Source organism: Sturnus vulgaris, chromosome 5 (assembly GCF_052056855.1).
Source record: "Sturnus vulgaris isolate bStuVul1 chromosome 5, bStuVul1.hap1, whole genome shotgun sequence".
NCBI classification, from domain to species: domain Eukaryota; kingdom Metazoa; phylum Chordata; class Aves; order Passeriformes; family Sturnidae; genus Sturnus; species Sturnus vulgaris.
Window position 1 is genome coordinate 58,173,077 of NC_142247.1, and position 24,285 is coordinate 58,197,361.

Genomic DNA, 24,285 nt, shown 5'->3' on the forward strand with positions numbered 1-24,285 from the left:
ACTTCAACAAGGAGCTTCTAACATTCACATTGAAGTTACTAAGCAGGCAGCCTGCATTTGAAAATAAAAATTCAGATAGAACCTATACAAAAATACAGATTGAAAGAGACAGACATCCGTGGGAGTTTCTGAACTTCTCTGAAATGAAATGCACAGAGAAAAACCTTGATGTTATCAGCTAAAACATGATACATTCCTGATCCAGTTTCACAAAGTCAGATCACATAAAAATTGGGTTCCAGGCACTTTGTGGATAGCATGATTTGTCTTCTGAAGGAAGATTAAACTTTAGCTGGGAACAAATTGCTGATGCTCTTCAGACAGGAAACAGGTCTTTCTAGAGGGGTCCCATCAGGTACCTCCCCACATAAACACATAGAAAGACAAGAGGAAGACGTGTCAGTGTGCATGGCCACATGACACTGAATCTGGTTCATTTATATTTTGGCCAGGGCTATGCTGGCACCTATACTCAGTGCTGCATCCTTCTTTTCCATATTCCAATGCTGGCATTTACCTCGGCTTTATACTTATATATAATAATTAGACTTCCAAAACTTACATCAAAATTCTGACTAAAGGCTGTTAAAGCAAGCATATACCCCAGACAGTAATCTTTAAAAATACAATTTCAAAAAAGAAAAAAACAAATACACAAAAAAAACCCAAAAACCAACCAAAAAACCAAGCACCAAACACTAAGACAAAAAAAAAGATGATTATTCTTAAGGTCAGGACTGTGTCTTCCAATTTTGTAGGCTGTTACATGATATAATTGGAGAGAAAACAAGTGATTATTTCTATTGGCTGTTGTTATTGTAATGCCACTGCTAGTTAGTGAACCAAAACATTCCAGTACAACTGAAAAAAACCCCAATTAATAGACCTTTCCTTCCTAAAAAAAAATCAAACTCCAAATCAGTTCTATTTTTTATGTGAAACACTGCCTTTTTTTTTTTCTATCCCAAATAAGAATTTATTTCTCTTTTGTGATGCACAGTCTATACTGATACATCTTCCTTCAGATTTAATTGGGGCTGAACCTTGCCCTCTCAAAAGAGATGAGCGTGGGTAGAAGTTCTCTGTGTATGCCCTTCTCAGAAGGATGCAAGATGAACCCCTGAAACTCTCAAAAGATATACTCTGAAACAAGTGGATAGAAATTTTACTTTTCCACTTCCACCTCATCTGAGAGTACAAAGAAGTTGTGAGGGCTTTTCTCCTTATCCTACTCCCTGGAATCTGGATAACTAACAAAAAGAAGCAGCTACATATTCTTACTGCCTTGTATCACCAATGACATCTATCCCTGGACTGCAAGAGTTTTAGTCTAGGACTGGGTGAAACAGGCTTATGAAGCACCTTGCATGTCTGTGATACTGTAAAATAACACAACAGCAAAACATAAGCAAAACAGAGAAATAAAAAATAAAGACATATTAAAGTTTATTTCTAATATGAAAATGCCAGTTTTTATGAGACAAATATTTTTTCTTCCTCCAGTATGACCTCATCCAATAGCTGCAGGGGAAGCAAAACTCCTTTGTATCACCATAAATATGTAGCTTTCTAAGTTTCTGTCTTCAGAAAAGATATTTTCCCTGAATAAGCACTGTGCAGACTATTCTGAACGAGTTATACAAAAATGCCTAGCACTAACTACTCTGTCTCAGGTGCTGGGTATAGTAGTGCTTTTAATGTTGTCACTAATTTAGCAATGAATTTTAAAATTTTCTAGGACTCTTCTGACACATCATCTATCATCATAGATATTAAACCTAAGGTAAGTTAAAAATACAGTAGTACATAGCTTTAAAATGCCATTTCTAACCACGTTATGGCCTTTCTTGATTCACTTTTATTAAATACTTTTTTGTTTTTAGTTCTTTGTGCTTAATGAATTACTGGTGAGGTGGAATATTCCTTTGACCATGCTACTTTCACAGTGTCTGAAATATCATTTAGCTATAGTTACACCTCAGCCGTTGATGAGTGAGGCTATTTACAAAGGTTCATCTCTCTATGTTCTCTTATACTCCCCGGAGACAAACATGTTGCCCTGACAGAAGCCCACCTTCACACATGAATAATTTTGAAAGTTTCTCTTTTTCCACTCTTCTGGGGATAACTGGAAGGTAGGATGACAACCAGAGGGGGTAATATAACCATGTTACAGGTTTTCTTTAAACTCTCTCTAATCAGTGAAGACAGTGGCTTTTCCAGGAGGCAATCTGAGCAGCTGATCGCCTGAAATGTTTCCACACATTACATTCAAGCAGAAAACATATCTGCTAGTCATCCTATGTTCTGTTTAATGCCATCAAAGAAAAAGAGACAAGGTTTCAGAAGTGATTCCAATATTGACACTACATGATCTCTGATATTCCCATCACAGCCCCCTGTCTGCAGCGGGAGATGCAGAGGGTGCTTAGAGTGACCAAACTCCTGAATTGAGGAATGTCATGCTGACCTATTGCCTGAAGTTAGGTAATGAATCAGATTGTAATCAGACTGCTGTGGTTGTTGATAGTGCCCTGTCGCAAGACATCAAGCACAGAAAACTACCCAGTGATTCAGTGCATGCTTATGCTAATGCATAATATGTTCTCTAGTTATTTTGTCCAGTTCAATTTAAAATGTCTGTAGTAATTAGGCTTCTAGTCACTTCTCAGAAAATTGTTCCACAATCTAATGTCACATAACCTCTAACCATTTTTCTGTGCTGAAACTGCCATCAGAGCACATAGATGAAAGAGGATTAGACTACAAGGGTGACTGCATAGGAATGTCAAGGAAGTAAAGGAAAGGAAGCTGTTAGCATTGATGTTCTAATGCATCCAATCAAACACCAGGAGGCTGAAGGTGTTGTCTTTCAGATGAAATGTGAAAGCAAGGCACTAAGCATTAGAGGCAATTAAAGTTCTCTCAGCACTCTTTGCACAGTAGCAGTGCTAACCCCTGGCTCCTGGCCACCTTCCAAATCACATAAATAATTCTGCTTTCCTAAAAATTTCCATGCCCTATAATTTAAAAAGGCAGCCATCTCTTGACTTGAAATAGTATATGGATGCCAGGTTTAACCTCAAGGTAGGATGCTTATAAGTGAAAAGTATTTCCAGTTCTTTGTTATCAGTACAAGAAGTATTTTATTTTCAATGACATTTTATTTGCTCTTATCCTGGCATTATTTCCCTTACCACAAACCTATACTGTGCCTGACTTGCAAGCTGTGATCAGTACTTGCTCCCTGCTACTTGACTGCTATGAATGAACTGTTCTATGGAAAAAAATAGCATTTATGCAAAATTCTGATCTGCATTTTTATGCCAGGTCCAGTCATAGAATCATTGAATATCTCAAGCTGGAAGGGACCCGTAAGGATCATCAAGTCCAATCCCTGCCCCTCTCAGGACTAACTAAGAGAAAACCATATGACCAATTACAATTCACCATCTCTAACATTAAAAAGAAAAGAAGGGTAGTTGTAGTGGGTGATTCCCTTCTGAAGGACAGAGAGCCCCAAATGTCAACCGGACCCATCCCACAGGGAGGTCTCCTGCCTCCCTGGGGCCCAGATGTGGGATATTATCAAGAGACTCCCTGGGATGATTATTACCCACTGCTGATACTCCAGGCTGGTTACAATGAGATCGGAAAGAGGATTGTCAGAGCAATTAAAAGGGACTTTAGGGCACTGGGTCAAGTGGTTGATAGGACAGGGGCACAGGTAGTGTTCTGCTCAGTCCCTTTGGTGGCAGAGAAAAACAGGTGAAAGGGATAAGAGAACTGATAACCCTTGGCTCAAGGGTTGGTGTCATCAGCAGAATTTTGGGTTCTTTGATCATGGGGTAACATTTTTGGCACCTGGCCTGCTGGAACTGAACGGGTTCTATCTCTGCTAAGGGCTGAAAGATTTTTGGTCATGAACTGGCAGAACTTGAGAGGGCTTTAAACTAGGTCTGAAGGGGAAGGGGATGCAGCTGGGTTGTCTGGAAGCAGGCCCAGGGGTGGTAAGCCTGAGTTAGGAGTGGTCCCCTGGCCATCCTGCAAGTGCTGCGTGATGACACTCAGAGCAAACTGTTCCATTACCTTACCAGGTAGGGAGGTCAGGATAACTGGCCTTTAGTTACCAGGATCCTCCTTCCTGCCCTTTTTGTGAGTGGGTGTCACATTGGCCAGTTTTTGGGGTTTCTTTGTGCGACATTACTGAGACAAGAAATTTCACTCAACTTCTTTTGGAATGTCACATATTGTCCTTAGTTTGGAGCTGAAAGCAAAGTAAATGGAATGAAGCTTCCTGTGTGTTTCCAAACGAAAAGTGAAATGACCTGAACGGAGGAAATTGTACAGAGTGTGTCTGTACCATGCATAGAAAAGGGAAGCTCATGAGTAACAGAAAAAATTTTACTTCCCTATCAGTAATTAGGAAAATCTGCAGTTCTGATGGAATTGTCTAGAGGTACTTGAAAGAAAAGAAAGTTTTGTACATGCTCTGGTGCGTCTATAAGTACAGATGCATTTGTGACTGTATATGTGGGAGCTAGGATGAGGAAAGGAAGAAAAGAATTATTATTTCTTCAAGCCATGTTGAAAAATAAGTTTGATATGTACTAGTATATACTAGTTTTCCTTTTGGTTTTACTTGTTTTAAAGAGACATTTCTTAAATGCGACAAAGTAAAATGTATAATAATTGCAGTGAAGGAAGATTTGAAGTATCTGCAATAAAATAATGATAAAATAACCTAAATATTTCAATAACAAACATTTTTTGCTCCCTACAATATGTCTAAGATTTGTTTGAATGATGAAGCTCTCTACTTATTAAGCAGTTTTGTTTGAAGTGCATGACCTAGGATGCTATTAATGATCTGTTCTGACCCACACACCTCCCAAGAGAATCCCAGAGATAATAAGAAGAGCAGGGAATTATTGATTGAAACTAATGTGGCTTCCTTGTAGATCCCGAGTGTCTGTGTTAAACAAAATCAATCAATGCCAACTGAAAAGCATGTTAATCATAATGTATGAACAACTTATATACACTAACATACTATAGAAACCAATATTGCTACAATGCTTGCAAAAGCAATTAAATATTACTAAACTTTTAAAAAGTGAAAAACAAACATAAACTCCAATCAAACCCCACTTTGATTTGTAACAAAAGTCATCTGGACACTTTGAATTAAGTTACCTGAGCTGCAACTGTCCAAATTTAAGATTTTTGGATATTGGGATTGATCTGTCAGCATTTCTCATAGCAATTAGTGGACAAAGAAGTAACTGGTACTCAAATCCAGAGCATAAGAATCTTCTAATCACAGAATTCAGGTAAGCAAATTAATGATTGCCATCCTAATTTTCTCAAGCAAGTAAACTAATTCTCTCATGCCACTTTCCCTCTCATCAACTGTTTCTCTTTTCTGAACAAAATTGCAGTTTATTGTTTTACCTATAAATGTATATTGGACATAAGTACTGGAATTATTGAACATTTAAAAGTTCTTTGCACACATCTCGGGATACTATCCTTATATTCTAAAAAAGGCTTTGGTATTACAAATCTTATTTTCAGATTTATACAATTCTTGTGAAAGAACACAAATCATAGGTGCATCTGTACACAAACTTTGATAAAAGACTTTCCATCACTTGCTTTAAAACAAATTTACATTAGCAAAGGTACTGTACAAAACCAAAGAATAATTGCTATCTTCCAATCTCTCACTGGTTCCAGCTTAAAAACTGATGAAGCTTAACTGACACACAGGGAAATTACACTGGTGATAAACCAGATGCTATGTTGAAATAAAATATCTTATCAAACTAATGCAACTGAGGTCATTGCTATGGAATTTGATCTCAAAAATGGGACTAGGGAACACCAGTTGCAAATAAAAATAATATAATGAAAAGTGCAGGCAAACCACTGTCATAATATCACAAATCCTACATTCATGAATAAAAATTACATCATAACCAAACATACCAAATATACATTATGACTCTGTGGGTGTAGAAATGAAGCAATCAACACTAAATCAAGCTTTAAATCAGGGTGAATACTGATGCCATTTTTCAGAATACATTAGCAATCTGCCATAGTTAGAAAAAAATACAAATTAAATCAACCATCTCCATCACATGAAAATATTTCAAGAAAGTCTCTGTTTTTCGTGTACTGCTCAGACCAAGTTCTAAACACTGTATTTCCATTTCTAAGAATTCTGGTTTTATCTATCTGGCAGTCACTGTGTTTCCTTTCTTAGGAAAAGACCTTTGGTGATGCAGCACTGGAAAACAGAGTGGATTTTGATAATCAACTCAGGACTTACTCTAAAAGCTATGTTGACAAGTACAATCTCACCCAATGTTAGTAAGGTTTAAGAACCCTTAAATTACCTACTCCCTTTGCTGCAAGAATTGACACTTGCATTTCAATGCTCCAGGAAATATACTACACAACTGAATATATTCTAAGATACTTCTCTCCACTGAACATTGTACAAATGGTAGCCAGGTACAACACAATGCATTTTAAGGCTGTAAAAATTACCAGCTTTGATACTGAATTCTTAAACCACTCTCTTGCCAGAAGATGCAACAAAATTGTTAGCTAATATTTTCTCACTATTGAGTTAGCAGGTCACACTTACTATGCCTGCTTCCTTCATATATGACTTTGCATTAAAGGTCTAAGGTTTATTATTTCTTCACTTTAGAAATAATCTGTTTAAAATCAAGACTATATAAAGATAAAATGAATAGAACTAAATTTTTGAGTTTTTTTTTCTTTTTGATGGCAAAAATGAAATGTAAAATAGCAGTTATATACTTAACTTACATCAACTATAATATAAATAAAGAAAAATTTATTCTACATCCTATTTAAGAAAGCTCAGAGAAGAATTTGTTTGCTTGTTTGAAAAATGAGATTCTTTGTTGTAAAAAAAAAAACCAAAAAAACCAACAAACAAACCAGCAATTATGTTTGGTTGTTACATTCCTAAACCAGCAGTGTTTGACTTAATATTGTAGAAAAAAACAGCTTTCTCCTACATAATTTTTCGTAGGGTTCATAAATAAAGCATTCAGAATAAAGCATTAGATAGTTGTGTTTGGAAAAAAATTATTCCAGAAATGTGTATAAAAATATGGAAGAATTCAGTGTTCATTCTTTAAACTATGAACTTGGCAAATTCAGAGATGGATACTTGTCAGTCAGTGGCCAATTTATCTGCCAGCTTCACTTGCAAGCAGGTTAGAGACAAGAAAAAGTGCCTGTATTCTTTCCTATATAATTGTATTGATGGTATGTAAAACTGTTTTCTAAAATTTCATTCATGACAAAAACCTACAGATCAAATGTTTGACTTTTGCCTTCATTTTCTTCTAGAAACTTGATATACAGTTCTAGGTATTACTATCCTTTTCTCTGATTATAAAACATCCCCAGCAATGCTCAAGAAAATAAAGTAGCATGTCCTACATATTTTGCAGCTACTCTTAGCAAAGAGCTCAATATCCTAACTATAAACTTTTCACAAAATAATGAAGAACCATGTTATTATATCTTAATACGCCACAGAATCAAAAATTACCAGGTTGGAAGGGAACCTAAAGGATCATCTGGTCCAACCTTTTTAGGCAAAAATGCCAGTCTAGACAAAATGGCCCAGCACCCTGTCCAACTGAATTCTAAGTGTACCATACTGGGGAATCCAACAGTTCCCTGGGGTATTTCAAAGGCTGATTTTTCTCATTTTGGAAAAATTATCATTTTGTGTCTAATTGGAATATCCCCAGGAGAAACTTGTACCCATTATCCCTCATCTTTTCCATGTGACTCCTTGTCAGCCTTAAAATAAAATAATTATGGTATTTAGATACAAATGTTAAAGAGAAGCTTTATTTTCAACAGATGAACTTCTCACTTATTTTTCAAACATGAAGTATTACATTAAGAACCTTCTCTGACTACATGATCTCTAACCATGGATCCTGTCATTCAATTCTCTGTCTTCATAAAATGATGATGAAGCACATTAAAACACAAGCAGAATTTGAAACCAATTTTCTTCATGAATTTCCTCTAAATTTCCCCCAAGAAATAAGTAAACAAGAAAAATATTTTCAAATATCAAATCTTCTCAAAGCTTCCAAATTTTGAAAACAAGCTAATATAATATAATAAGTGAAGGATGAGATGCAGTCATTAGTCATTAGTCCTTAGTGACATGTACATTCCAGCTAAGTTTCATCTTAAGACACTCACAGGTGTATCAAGGCAAGGCAGACAAACAGTGTGTAACAGAGAGTGATACATCTGACTTATCTTAGGCAGTTGAGATAAATTACTCTGAGAAGGTGCCTTTTGCTCTTTACTGGGTATAAAGAAAAAGTGGAGTTACTAGCAGCTAGCTCTGGATACCCAAGTTACAGCAAATCAATCTAACCATAGGCCAAAACTGACTGAGGAAAAATCATGTTTTGTTCCCATTAACTGGTGCAAAAATCCTTTTTTTCTTGCTTAGAACTTTGTTGTTTTAAAATAGGAAACATACGTTTAATATTTTAATTAATAGTAAGCATTTTTCCTGTAGTTGCAACTATAAATGACACAATAAAATCATTCCTTTCTTAAGCAATTACATCTTAAGGTCTTACAATAAAACATAAAAGGAGAACTACCAGATATAGTAATATATATAAAAGAGACAGCTAAGAAACTATCTTACAGAGTACTAAAAACAGTGAAAGAAAAATGCAAAAATAGAATATGCATGATGTTCTATATTTAGCTTTGTGGGTTGGCTCTGAAATCTCCTTTTGAGCTGTCTTCTTTGATAATCACTAGTATGACCAAATTCTGAGGCAACAGTAGGGTGCTCTCCACAATATTTTTATCTGAGGACTCAAGCCAGTCAGTATGCAAAGCTAATCCATGAATTTATTATAGTTCTATACATAAACATTTTTTTTAACTTTTCTTAATGGAGACTAGATCAAAACATATAATTTTACACCATCATTTTCCATATGTCTCCAATTTAATTTTTAATATTAATGCTTTCTAAAAGCCTTGCAAGGCAGATCTCTCTTGAAGACTCTTCCAGTGTGAATGTAACAGGGAATTTAATTTATCTCAAAAAATTATTTCAAAGTGAAACATTTTCATACCTCCCTGTATGTGAGCAGTTTTCCAGCTACATGCTATCAGTGCATCTGCAGTGAATCATACAGAATATCATTTTAAAGAGAGAAGAAATACTGGACATGTGATGTACATTCAGATACTGTATTCCAATTATAGCATCAGTGCTTTCTTCAACAGCATTAAATATCACACAGGAGAAGTCACATTAGCCTCCCAGTGGCATAAGACCTTTGAGGCTTGCTTGCTGCCTTTTTTTTACGTTTTAAGGAATAAAAAGTCGAGGAAAACAGAATGCCATTTCACTGCTGATTCTGTAATCACATGTAGAATATAACAGTACCACGCCTTTAACATTCAACTGCACATCAAGTTAAAACAAAAGTGAATTTTCCAATGAAAAGAAAAGTAATTGAAATATCTATACTATTAGTCAGTACTACCCTTTGGGTGAATTTCAATGCCATTGCCACTGTTAGCTGCGAAAACATGAAAATTCCTTCTATAGAGTTTTATTGTTTTGTATTTTTTTTATGAGACAGCACTCTTGTATTGGCAGAAACTGATTGAATAGATTTTTGCCTCTTACCATCAACACACGCTGGCCTTGCTCTTGTTGTACCGGCAATCTGTCCCTTTTTACATGCACAGCGAGCTGTTTGTCGGGCTATAGTCCTTCGGGGCTGACTGCTATCTCTGTCCAAAGTAACAATCTCACATGTACCTGCAGCCAGTTGACCTGGAAAAAAACCAGCAACAGGTACCAGAGTCACTGAATGCACCACAGGCAATCTGTCACAGCCGAATAGAGCCACGGCCCTAAGTCACAAACAAACGGGCAGCCAGCTGATGGATATAATAAAACTGAGAGGACATACAATTTTTCTTTGTGGTGGACATATGAAAACCCTGCAAACTGGTTCTGTCAGAAAATGATTATTGTTCTGTAAAAGACAGAGTTGAGGTTACACAGGTTACTTTTCCTTATGTTGGCTAAGTAAAGGAGCAATATTTATGGCAGTGAAATTTAAATGGCATGCTCTCTGCATATTTTCAGATCGGAAATTATAAAGTATATGGCAAATAAAAAGTTCCCCACATTTCCATGAATACAATGAAGTCTGAACTGCTTTGTGTGTAGTTTTTGAAGAAAAAAGCCTTTCAAAGCATGTCCACGTTGTCAGTCCTTTGGCTCTTGCTTCATATAAACTGAAAGGTAATTAATTCCCTTCCTGACTCATATTTGATATAGCTGCTATTTTCTTTTTCTTTTAATAAATTTACTATGTAACTCTCAAATGGCTTAAATGACACCACACCCTTAGCTCAGCAATTACGTACTTTTTATTGATTTCTCCAATATAGGTAGCTTTTCCTAAATACTAAAGTAATCCATACCACCTAATTCTGAATTTGGACTATGCTATAAGAAGCAAACCAAATAGTTTTAAAAAATATTTTTTTAAGAAGATTCGTTTGAAGCTAATGTTATACTTTTAAAGCAATGCACTTCCTCTGGTACAACCAATAGTAGGCTAGTAGTATGCCAAAATACTACCTTTTATAGTCAGGGAAGATACATTATTGAATTTCAATGTGTAGAAAGACCGAAAAAAATTCCCAACTACTACTTTGTAGTATAATTCCTGGGGTTTATAGTGCAGTGGTAAACATGTGCAACGCTATTTGCAAATCACAAGCTCTTCAGGTTTTAATTAAAAAATATTTTTTTTTTAAATCAGTATTGTTTTTGGAAAAAAAATCAGTTTAAATTATATTAACAGTAAATAATTTTTATGCTGTTGAAATAAAAAGAAAAAAAAAAACAAAAATTGTATAATAACATCAAAACTAAAAAAATCAAACCAAACCAAACCAACCTGAAATATATATAAATGGCCTTTAAGTCAAAAGATACAATGCAATTTTTCTATGTTCCTTTTTTTCCATTCAGAATACAAGTTTACCCAATTAAATTGGGTACAAGTCTACTCAGAAACAGTTAAGATGCTTGTTGTGTGGAGCAGTAAAATACTGTAGACTGTCACCAACATTTTCTCGTTCACTGCTAAAGAACCTAAATTTCATGTTTCTGTGACTCTTACATTGCAGTCAATTACAAAATGGCAAAAATTAAGATCTCAAGTATGGATATGGAACAAGGTACTAAAAATTCATGCAACTATATGACATGTAAATAATATATATTAGGCACTTACAAACACATATTCACAATAGTGCACATTATCACCACAGTGTTTAATAGATACTGGCAACTAGACTTAAGAGCTATGGTCAGTCCTGTGTTTCTACTCTTTTCCACCAAGTCTGTTAATAAAAACACCTTAGGATAAACATATTGATTAGAGGACTTTTACTCTATTATATGCTGCTTTTTTCTTAGTTCACTCAAAAATACTGGATTAGAATGTAAAGGTTTAGCAGGAAAGATAATGGCACATAATTTTCCAGAAAAAGACAAGTGAGACCCAGCTACACTCAAACATGTTGAATTAAAAAAAAATTAAAAAATCTTTTTAATATATTTCATTCTGGGTTGTAGGAGATGTATTGCTCCTAAGGAATATAGCTGTCTTGGTTGGTCATGTGAAAAAAAAAGATAATCAGAGGTGTATTTAGTTCCTGAGGCCTTAAGCCACAAAAAAAGTGGAAGCGTAAGTATGACACATCTAAGTGTATGGGTTTCCATACTCTCCACTATCCATGAGTCTTTATACTATTATATCTTTAATTAAAAGCTATGATAAATCATACAATCCAGGCAAATAATTATATAAACTCCAATTTCAGAGGAAGGGAACCAGATTTACAGCACAGTGAAGGCAAATAATGACTATACTCAGAGAATAAAAACAATGAAGCTCTATTTCAAGATAATTTGTGAAGGCAGTGAGCTTTCCAGGGACTGCAAGCAATGAGTATCAATAAGAACACCTAATGGTATTTTCTGCTTTTGGATCTGTAGAATTTTAGTTTTGCTTTGGTTTTCAGAAATGGTAATTTTTTTCCAGGAACAGTGACCTTATTTTCTTTATGAATTTTGAAAACTAGGATACCTACACAAGAGTAATGGCTACACACAGATATTTTGTCTGTACTTTTGTTTTTTCGATTGCAGAAGAAAATTGTAAGTTATTGTAGAGCTACAGGAGCTCTTACATATATGACATAAATATTTTCTGCTGATTGTGTCACAGGCTGCAAAGATTGCAAGCATATTGAGCACTGCAGCAGAGAGTACGTCCATTGTTACTTGGCTTTAGATGGCTGTAAAACACAAAATATATTAGTTGAGGTTATGGAAGGCCATCTTCAGGCAGAGAGTCATCCTGGTGTGAAAGATGTCCTCTTTGTCTTTCATTAGGTAGAGAATAAGTCAACAGGAGTGCCTCACTTAGATGACATGTGCTACTTTGGCTTTTTAACAATTTAATGGAGAAACATAAGGTACAAAGTAATGGAACGAAATGAATATGCTTCTTGCAAGTACTGAATTGCTAAAATTAGGATAGCTTTCATTTTCAGGGAAGTTAACACAGTGACCTCTTTCAGAGATGTTAATGAAAAAAGGCTGTTCATCGGTGAGCCTCTGAACATGCTCCACTTCACTCCTAAACCCAGAGAAGAAATCTCAAGGTAGCAATGGGTGGAGTTTCACTGGAGTTTTAACAGTTGAGAGATTAAGAGCCACAGTCCATGAACAGTCATAAAGGCTCCACAGTTTCATTATATTTTCTTTATGTACTTGCAGTACACAATGCAGTTCACCAGCCTCCAACTTAAACAAAATGATCTTGGTGGAAAAAAAAAGACAAGCATAATTTAAAAATAGAGTCATTCTAGCCTTGTCTAAAAGTTTTTTTCCATGAAAATTTTGGGTTTTGCTATTTTATGAACCAAGCATGAAGATTTTTTCAGAAGTACCACAAAACTGGAGCTTTCCAAGTTAATTAGCAGATATTTCTTTGTTGCTACTGTTATTTATATATAAATATATATATGTAAATATTTTTAATATTTATTTTATAATTTTAATCCAATAATTAAGACCTCACTGGCAATTTATTTGATTTTGTGTTGTCACCATCTGATTACTTAACAGAGAAAAGTTTCAATTCTTTAATGTTCTTTTATAGTGTAGAACTGCACTCTTAAAATGCCAGAACTCTCCTCACTGTCTCCCACCACAAACATAAATGCTTCTATTTGGAATTATTTCAGAAAAAGGGAAAAACACAGGATTCTGAATTAAAAATATAAGTAGAAGTAAACAAAAATTAAAAAAAAATACACAACTGCTAAAATTTTAAGTAAAACAGATTGCTGTATACAGCACTTCTTTTGCTTTTTTTCTAAATGAAGTCCATTTGTGATCAGTCCTCCTCAAACTGGTCTTGTGAGACTTTCATGGAAGTGTGTAGGAATCGTGAGCATAGGTAGATGTGTTTAGCAAATGTGCAGGAGATATCTCAAGGTAAAAAGAGCATATTTTTAAAAGATCTTTAGTACTTGCATTATTGAAATAAAATAATTTGTTATTGAAAAGCTTAAAAGCAAATGGCATTTTTCATGTTTATTAATAAGACTCTTCTGTCAACTATATGTCATTGAAAGAACAAAGATTTTTAAAGATCTATATTTTCTGCAATAGCTAAAAGCCTTCAATAGTAGATATATTTGTATTACATGGAGGATACTTGGAATAATATTTTAACTTTCTGTGCCTAAAAATATTTCTGTTCTCCAACAGGAAATAAAAGTCTAAATAATTCACATTAACTACAGCAACCAAGTCACTTTTTTTTTTTATTTATGCTTATTATAAAGCTGAAAGCTTTACCTAAAATTCATTTAAAGAAACAAAATCAAATTATGAACTAATGGAATCTGTGGGCACAATGAAAATAAGTCTTGATCTAAATACATAGATTCTTTCCAGAGGTTTAGATTTCATGCTCATCCAGAAAACCTACTTGTGATTTGTACATGGCAGGCTTATATTATAGTTTCAGTGAACAATTTTTCCATGCATCACTAATTTGATGCCTAGCAACACAAGCTCTTTTAGTTCAAAATGCATTAAGTTAGATGGTATTAAAATTCTTGGCTGGATTCAGATATGCTTTTCTCTGTGAACACAATGCAGGAGTTGTTTCAAAATCAGATCACAGGAGTACATTCAGTCGTTTTCTGTTACAATACTGAAGTCTTTCTGACAACAGAGCCATGCCAACTCCTGAGCAGAGCTGAGGATCAACAATTCCTACTGAAATAACAGGGAACTGAAGTACTTAGTGTCACTCATTATCTGCAGATTGACATTAACCTGAGCAACAAATATTTTAAAATAATTAAATTTAAAACATAAAAAGCATATGTTTAAGTGGAACTCAATCTTTTGTCATATATCCTTCGTCAAACAAAATGTCCTGAAAGAAGAAGTCTTACACTGAACACGATCCAATTCCAGACAGTCCAATTACCTTTTCTTTTTAAAATTTAGTTCATAAGGAGGGAGATTATGGCAAGGAATTGGTTTCCCTCAAAGAACTACATTCATGTTTAAGATGCCATAGTAAAATTTGTGGAAATCTAACAACCATTAAATAAGAAAGAACAGCTTCCACAAAGCTGTTTCTTTCAGGGAAAAAAAAAAGTATTTTAACTAAAGTAACAGAGCAAAATTGGCACAGCCAGTATGGGGAAAAGTAAATTAAGCACAATTTGAGAATAACTATCAAATAAGAACATCGTTTCAATTGTTAACTTATGTGATACAAATACACTTCAATTTTTCAATAGAATATGTTTAAGGAAATAGACTCTTCCCCTTTCCTCTTCTCAAAGTCAATGACATTAAAATAATTTGTTTCCAAGATGTTTCATATATCATTTTGGACCTTATATCATTTTATTGAAACAAATGTTATGTCTGTTTAAGTAACAAGACTACACCAAACAATTCTTCATTATAGTACTTAGACAACCTGTTTAAAATAGTCTTTACCAGTTTTTTTCTTGAGGGAATGATTATGTTGTCACTAGAAGACAGGACCAATGTTGCTGAAAGAGAAATTAACTAATTTGGATAATCCTAATCTATTGGTGTAACCCACAGGTGCCCAGTAGAGTAAAAAGCAGTACAATTTTTTCAGAGGTTTCCTTACATTTACTTCATTACAGGTTCAGAGCTATATTTGATGACACTCAACATTACAATGTGACCTTTGTAGCTTCTCAATCTTAAAAGGAGTTATTTTGATTTTCAGTGATATTTAAAAAGAATATGTGTCTTAAAAGGTGTGGCTTGAGTGCCCATTTTATGAAGAAAAAAATCACTGTATAATTTAATTAGCTAAAATTTATGAATAATGAGGAAAAATATGATTAATGCCTTCTCCTTTAAATGTTTAGTTTAAATATTTTTCAGAGTTCCACTGCAATGAAACAGTGTATTATGTCCCCCTAGTAATTACTAATCTTACTGCAATTTTCAGACTACCACTTAGCCATCTCAAGCACATAAACAGCACAGACATTAGGAGGATAGGAAAATAGTTTTCATCTCTTCCATTCTGAAATAAGCAGTAAATTTTAATTAAGATAGATCCCAGTGTTCTAAGTAGTTGCACAGGAAAGAAAATCAAGTCTGTGGAGATTCAAGATACATCCAGGGCCCATTTTGAGATTTCATTTTTTTCCCAGATAAGAGTAATGCCCTAACTTATTGCACCTGATACTGCTATTGCATGTAATTGCTTAATGCTTTGTTGTATAATTAAGAATCATTTCCCCTATATCTGGCTATTAAAAATACAAGAGAAAGAAAAATAGATGTAAAACCAAACTGCAGTAAAAATAAACTGCAAGATTTAAGATCCCAAATGGAATTCTCAATCAGAATTGGTGCACAAAGGGGAATTCCAGACCAGAGAAGCTCAAAAAATCAAGGATATATGAATAAATATGGAAACAAGTCATTTGTACATAGGAACCTAGTTCTAACTAATTTTTCCTCCTTTATTAACTTAAAACTTAATTCATACTGTGTAAAAATAACAAGGTGTTTGAGTCCATTTTCTTTAATAATTTCTGCCTCTGTGTAAGTCAGTGTGAACTGCAAATCTCAGCTCCACCTGCAGTTCCAAAGGGCTAGTTAATTGCTTCTGGAGGCCTCGATTGGTTCCTGAAAGGAAATAACTGCAGGAATTCAGGATTGAACAAAGGTTTGCTTATTTGCATAAGTCAGGAAGTGGCTGTTATTCTATTACTTTCCTAAAAATTTTAAAAGATGCTTAAAAAAAAAAAAAAGGAAGAAGAAAAAAAAAAGGAAAAAAGAAAATTAAAATTAAAATTAGAAAGAAAATAGGAAAAAAAAAAGAAAAAGTAAGAAAAATAAATTCCTTCTATGTCTTTTCCAGCTTTTACATGTAATATAAACCTAGTCTGTTTATAAAACAAACAGAATAGCCATAGGGGGAAAAATGTTATTGGAGGGATGCTGATATTCCTCTTGAGAAAGACAGGAATAAAAAGCACAGGTTTGTCTAAAAAGCTACTGGCATTTGTTGGAGCCAGAAGCTGTATGTCGGGAAGGAACAAGTCTGTTGTGTTAGCAAAATATGTCACTGCAGGGAGCATGAAATCAGTTTGAAAGAACATGCAGATAAAGTCATACATCAGAAGTAGATATAATGTAGCTGCTCAGGTAAACACAGTTTTCAGCTTCTCAGGCTTTCCTTTGTACTATCAAACCATTATCCTAGGATTATCAGATTGTTATTCTAGAAGGACCATACAAGGAGCCATCCTCCTGGTATTAAAATATGCACTGCAAGATTCTGGGCTCAACAGCAGATTTTGGGTAAAATTTGATCCGGTAAGGGTCATGCAGGAAAGAACTAACATAATGACATTTTGTTTTATTGAATCCTGCTAATATGTCTCAGTCCTTAAACTGCAGAAAAAATAATCCCAAAATCTAATTATCACACAACAGGAACTAAGGTATATCTTAGGCAAAAAGAACTGTGTCATTATTCTGTGCCTGTAGCAGGTTTTAGAACCTGAAGGCCAAAGTAAGTAGCTGAAGGTAACAACTGCCTAACACTATCCAGCCTTGTTAACGTGCCATATGCTCACTCATACCTATGCATGAATAAAAAATTCAAATTATGAAAATTTTCTGTCATTTTTGCAGGACAAATATGATCACACTAAATAACCTACTGTCCTGTTAGTAGGTCCAAATGACTTATTTAAAATAAGGCTCTTTATTTGCACTACTGCCTGTAACACTACTCTTCCCTTTTTGCAAAATACTATGACAAAAAACCCTAAAACATTTTCTTTCTAGTAATGGCACTGTAATGCAGTTGGGGTTTTTTTGGTAATCTAGATGGCAGGCTTACCCTGAAGTCACTAGGTAGCAGACAAAATGTTCTAGTAGCTAGAGCAATTATTTTGCCATCTTTTTTGTTTACAGAAGAAGTCCATAAACATTCTCCGTTTAAAATAAAGTCTCTCAAGACTTGGTTATGTTGCACTTGCTGCGAACATATAGGTACAACAGCTCACACATAACCACAGGGAAATATAAACTTGTCATAGTAGCACAGCAAAAGGAAACACTGGGAGAAAAAAAAAAACAAAACAAAACCAAAACTCTGAAATAGAATAGTATCTATATACAAGAAGGAAAAATTTCAGCAATTTTGAATGTCTTACTATACCTGAGAAGAAATAGTCCCACTGAAAAATGTATGACATTAATTAGAAGTATTATGGATGAATCCAAATCAATCTCATGCTGAGAATCTTGAGCAGACAAAGGATCCTCAAGCCCAAAGCTCCAACAGGCAGAATTTGCATCTCTTGTAGCGTGACTGCAGTGATCATAAAAGAAGTTTATGGTGCATGTGTTCAACTAATCTGGATGCTAGCATGAGTGCTCAAATCAAGCACATCATCAGGCCCAGAACAGAGCAGATAGCACCTGCTGAGTGATGTTTCTTCTTGCTTTGCTCTCACTTCCATCACTGCTGCCACAAGCAGTTCCTCCCCTCCATGTCTGCAGCAGGGGGCAAGGAAGGCGCTCATGCAGGTGCTGTGCTGAACATGCCCAGCACACAAGCCCCACTACTGCAGGTACAGCGCCCAGGTAAGAGTTAAAAAGACAGATATGGTATGCAAAAGAAATATATCCTTTCTGTTAGACTAATACCAAACCTCAGCACCAACCAGAAGAAGTGAACTTGACAGGCTCCTTAACTGATTAATTTGAGTGATGGCTTTCATTTTAAAGGTTTGTCTGGGAACAGGGTTTTACGCAAGTGTGACAGAGAAGCATGAGTATGCTGGCTATTATTCTCAGATGCTCTGCAGACTTGGAGGAGTGATTTTCTATCTGGGCCAGCTTCACTGTTGCATTTTCCATTTTTATCTGTTTTGCTCAAAATGACTTATGAAACAGGTGCATGCTGAAATGAAAAGTTTTCATGGATAAAATCCACGATTTTTATATCCTTATTTCTAGTCCTCCAAGAAGATAACCATTTATGGGATAAGATTCTCTTCTGCACAACTCAGAGGAGGGTGTCAGAAAAAGAGTTTTTAAGTTGCTCATGTATCCAAGGCTACCCAAGGAGAGAGCAGTGAACGAGGATGACTGTCATCCCACCCACCATTACCAATCAGTAAAGGGCTCAAGATTAAAGACATATACAATATCTCCTCCTGTGTCCCATTTATCAGGAACAATGCCTTCCATTCACACAACTTGTGTGGATACACACAAGTGTTCAACCACTGCACACTCATAACTCCATTATTTCAACTCTAAAACATATAGAAGTCTTTTGCTTAAAGAAAGTATGTCATGTATGTTCACACCAGATGTAGAATTAATCTCAAGTTACTGAAAACCTGAAAACATTTTTACTGCACAAATTCATTTTCTGCTGGACTTAGTGACTGCAAAATAAACCAAACAAATCTATGAACAGAAGAAAAAATTATGTGGTATGATACATGTTCATATCATAGAAGGTAATATCAAAAAGACTTTATACATGGGTGACCTTCTAAAAAACCTTAAATTAATCTTTTTTATTATTATTATTATTATTCCCTCTACAACAAGGTCCATCTTTTTATGTACTGCTTATCAGTTTTACTAGCTAATAAAAAAGTTAAATTATGCCATCAATTTCCCAATGAATGCCTAATAAATAATACTTCCTTAGTTCAAGGTCCTTAATAAAAAGGAACAAAAATGAGGCCTGACACCATTTTGTTCAGCATTTTGATGAATTAAATTTGCTATTAGTCCTGGTTTAACATCATGAAATATGTTTTCTAAGATGCAGTATAGATTGCAGTTAAGTTTTCTAAACACAAAAAATATGCACTTGAATAAACTCACACACATATACACATACAAATATTCACAGAAGGGTGTGTGGAAGAGCATGCAGAAGGCATTGCTTCTCATATTGGTCATAAGATATAAGCAATTTGCCACGGTTCCTCACACAGTACTGTTATAACACAGAGTGAATCACTAAGCCTGCTCTTTATCATACCATAGTCAATGGTATCAGCAAAAACAGTACCTTTACTTTACAATATACAACTTTTAGTCCAACCCAGAGAAAAACTTCGAAGCAGAAACTACCTGTGTAAGAATTCCCACTTATTTCTAAGGGAATGCAAAAAATAAAAAAAAAGTCAGGCTTGAGTCTGGTGGTGGCTACAACAACTTTGCATTGTTTGCTCTTATCTGCCTGCTGGAACTTTAACAACAGTGTTGACTATAGACAATGTTTCAGTGTTCTGACTGTGTCTGGTGGATGACACTAGATTTTCCTCTTAAATTTGGGATCAAGTGCAACAGAAACCATTATAAACTATATTCCATCTTTCATCACCTAAGACTCTGATTGAAAAAGCTAAGATGTGAGATTTGATCAGCTCCATGGGTCACACTGAAGTGGCACCAACAAGAATTTTCTGGAGCAGAGGACAAAAAGAAAGCTGCAAAGACAAAAAGCAGAGAGTGTAACTAAATGCTGCACCTCAAACAGAGGAAAGGCTGAAAGAAAACTGTTAAAATCATGGAGAAGCATTAACATTTTCTGACTTCCTATTGGTGAATATATTTCAGATATATTTTAGATCAGTGATACTGATATTGTGCTCCTGTGGTAATGGTATATAAGCAGGAGAAAGTATAAAACTCACAGAGAGTAGAATGATCCCACAGGGATGAGTAAGACAGCAGTAAAGCAAGATTTATTGAATGAATGTTTGCATTCACCTGATGTAATAAAACTTGAATGATATCAAGCAACTAATGTACATATATGAGATATACATAGTCATGTTGATCACTTACGGACTGCCCTTCTTATTTTAATTTTCCCTATGGCAATATAAAAACCTCAATGAAAACTGAGGATAAGCTGATAGGAACCAGAACAGAAAAGCTAGCAATAAATATTTCATTAAAAAAGGGTTTCTGAAAGGCCATATAACCTTTTTTTCTAAATGCCTCAAATCCAAAATGTATTAGGTTCAAACAAAATAAATTTATTTTAATTAGGTATAGGTAATCAGATTTATACAGCAACAGCTAAAGGGAGAGTGATTATGACACTAAGACAAATCCAATCATTCAGATCAAAGATTGGGCAGCCTACCTCTACAGAAAATAGGCCAACACAAGTATGTATTACCTAAGGGGCAAGTAAGCGTAGTGAACTGAATGATTAATCATAGCAGTAACTATGCATCACATTATTTGTGTGTATGTTGATGCATAAACATGGATATTTTGGCCTGATATGGGGTGGACAACAGCAGAGGGACACAGTAATTTTGTAACAGAGAGAATGTCACAAACACATTGCAAGAGAAACATGAGCCTATTTATATACAGAAAGCAGTGACTGTGCTTTTATCATTGAACTTAAGTAATGTATGAAATAAAAATTACATGGTCTTGGTTCTAAACAGGTATGGCAATCAAAAGACTAGGATTCAGTTTCTGATGTTGTCATATATCTTCTGTACTAGCTAACCATTTTTATCTTGTTAACAGCAGTATAGAACACTGTAGTGAAATACACCACCATCAAACTCACAGTAGCCCAGAGCTGAAGCCCTAAGGATGTGGTATTAATCAAAATTCAGTTCTTCCAAACTGCTAAAACCTAATGAATTAAAGAACTACAATCCTTCCCTAGACTCAAGTGAAAACGGTAGCACATTTTCTGTACAACATGAATCTTTTCACAATGACTAATCCCATTCCCAATAAAATCAATGGAAGTTTTACCACTAACTACATAGACAAAAAAAAAAAAATAAATCAGTGGCATAAAAGTCTCCACACTCCTAGCACCACTCCTTTAGCAAATTTGTGTTGCATCTTAAATAACTGCCATTCTAACTGAGGAAATATGTCAAATGCATTCTTAAGCCAACTGAAAGCTCTATTTTAAGAACCATTCATTTTGTATGACTTTGTATGCACCACAAGCCATGATAGCAGTTTAGAACAAAGGTGCCCCAAGATCAGGAGGTAGAAGTACAGGTAGAATTAGAAGCACACTTGTTCAGTGTGCACTTTGCTGTGCACTGTATGACAACTCTATTTTTTTTTTTGTACTAGATAAACTACAGGCACCCATTCCAACCTAAATCACTCTATGATTAAATGATTAAAACAATGTTTCAGACTACAATAGTGTACATTATGAGTATAAATGAGTGCACATAATATCTATACTCTTGTATGCATAGCTGTTGACATTTTAGTCTTTAAAACACGTTACACACACCACATCTATTCTAGCAATTTCAAGTAGACAGTTTCTATTTCCTACTGGTGTCCAATTTCAGATATTAGTTTCAATTTTCCATAACACAACTTCTCTGCTGATATGAGATAAGTTTATTCCAAAGTTATTACATTTAATACCTGCTTTCTGGTATCTTCAATCAAATGAAACTCCTGGAGAAGCAAACACAGTAATAGATCCAAAGACTTAATAAGAGTAAGGCATACAAATAAACTATTTCTGACAATGCTAAACTTCCTAAGAGAATACATGTATCAATGACATAAATACTGTATATATGTAGTATCTGTATGTATAATGCAGAACATGAATTGTGAATAACTAGAAATTGTAGTGGTATATTTCATACTCAAAAAATTTAGAGATGTAGAGTTTTAGTCTGTCCAGATCCCTCTGTAGAACCTCTTACCCCCCAGCAAATAGATACTTCCACACAGCTTGGTGTTATCTGTGAGTTTACACTTGATCCCATCAAGCAGATCATTAATAAAGACACTGATCAGAGCCCAGCACTGATCCCTGGGGGACAGCACCAGTGATAAGATGCCAACTGGAAGCAATGCCATTCACCACCACTCTCTGGGACAAGCCATCCAGACAGTTCTTAACCCTGTAAAGGGGCCACCTGTGGGCCAGCAGCTTTTCCAGAATGCCGTGGAAAATGGCATTTAATGGTTCCCTTTTCCACTTCCTACTAATTAGCTTTTTCACCAAGCCTAGCAGTTAAGACAAGATCAAAAGTCAAGACTGGATTGGTTACCTAACCCTTCACATAAACTTATGAAATGTCTGGCAAATATTACAAACCTAGACACTCTTTCTCCTCTCTTTTAAACCTTACATAACTGATATCTTGTATCCTCTCCTACATAGAGAGAGTTTCATAGTGGTTACTGAGATTGTATATACATTCTTACACACATAAAATGCATGGCTATACATACAAATCAATTTTTTTTGCCTCCTTCATATTAGAAAATCCACTGATAATAGTTACTGCACGATCAGTATGCAACTGGGGAAAAAAAAAAAGAAACAGTAAAAAAGAGCTCAAGCTGTCTAGGCAACCAATCCTTTCCACATTGCAACAACTCTCAAGTAAAAAGACTTTCTTGGAGTTGGTGAAAAATTAAAACCTTTGCCAAAGTCCCTTGGTGACAAAGGAAACGGATTTTGATATTTAAGCCCTAAACACAAACTAGAACCAGCAAAACATAAAAGAAAACAAATCTATTTAATAAACTGATTAATTTTACCTTCCATTTTTCCAGTGATGGGGCTGTATCCAGTGACAGTGTAAACATTTTACTTTGCACAATACAAGAACCACAATAGAAGAGTGTAATTAGCACTGGAAAGACATTCTTGAGGAAGTGCTTTGATTTCAAAAGACTGCTGGAGTGATTGTCACCCCTGCTGTGCTTGGATTCTCTCTTGATGTGCATAAAGTGTGAATGCAGAATGCATTATTATGAAACTCATTCGTCCTTGCATTTGTGCACTCACTGCTTTGCCATCTTGTGGTAACCAAAAATAGAAACCTACAGAGCAGCATATAATTCACACTAGAATAATGCTGCTGTATTTTTTAATGAATTCTTCAGTGCACTTGCAGGAAATCTACAACTCAAACCATGTTCTGCATTTTGCAACTTATTTAACAAATGTGTAGTCATATTCCTTTTAAGATTGAGATCACTGAAAAGTACAAACTCTTGTCTAAACATTAAAAATAAGCACAAACATTAAAGGATTTACTGCTGCATGAATGACTTCCAAAAATTTTATCAAAATACACTATGGGATCTTTTGTTTAAAGGAAGTAAAGTGATTCCATTCTCTCAGCACATATAAAAGCTACACCTGTATAAAAATTGTCCAACTACAGGACAATTTAATGTGGTATAAAGGAAATTGGATTTGGACTTCGTAAACTAGTCAATAATTATTTATGGAACAAAGTCATTTGCTGGCTTTAGTTTGGGGTTTCTCCTTTAAATTATGATGGGAAAAAAATAAATATATAAAGCATCTACCCCTTCTAACTTTAACTTTTAAAAGAAGTAGCACATTTTTGAGTTAGCAGTCCCAAGGGAGAGAAGATGAGCCCTTCTGTTGCTAAGCAAGAGTTTGCCAGTTATTTCAAGCTTTAGCTGAGTACAAGCAATAATCACTACTGCCTGAAATATATTGGAATGAAAGTACATGGGACCATTCATGGCACTTCATCAGCATGCAGGAGGCA

General features: G+C 35.0%; 1 protein-coding gene across 11 annotated transcripts in view; it reads right to left on the bottom strand.

The window, feature by feature from the left end:
* Positions 1-24,285, bottom strand: part of TAFA5 (TAFA chemokine like family member 5) — a 471,130-nt gene that overhangs the window by 234,939 nt on the left and 211,906 nt on the right. For all 11 annotated transcript variants that reach the window (XR_015804058.1, XR_015804057.1, XR_015804059.1 and 8 more), the window contains one exon: positions 9,746-9,895. Coding sequence is in view for 2 of the 11 variants with exons in the window: in XM_088165781.1 (XP_088021907.1) it covers positions 9,746-9,895 (150 nt within the window). In the remaining 9 variants the exon portion in view is untranslated. The remainder of the gene's footprint in view (positions 1-9,745; positions 9,896-24,285) is intronic.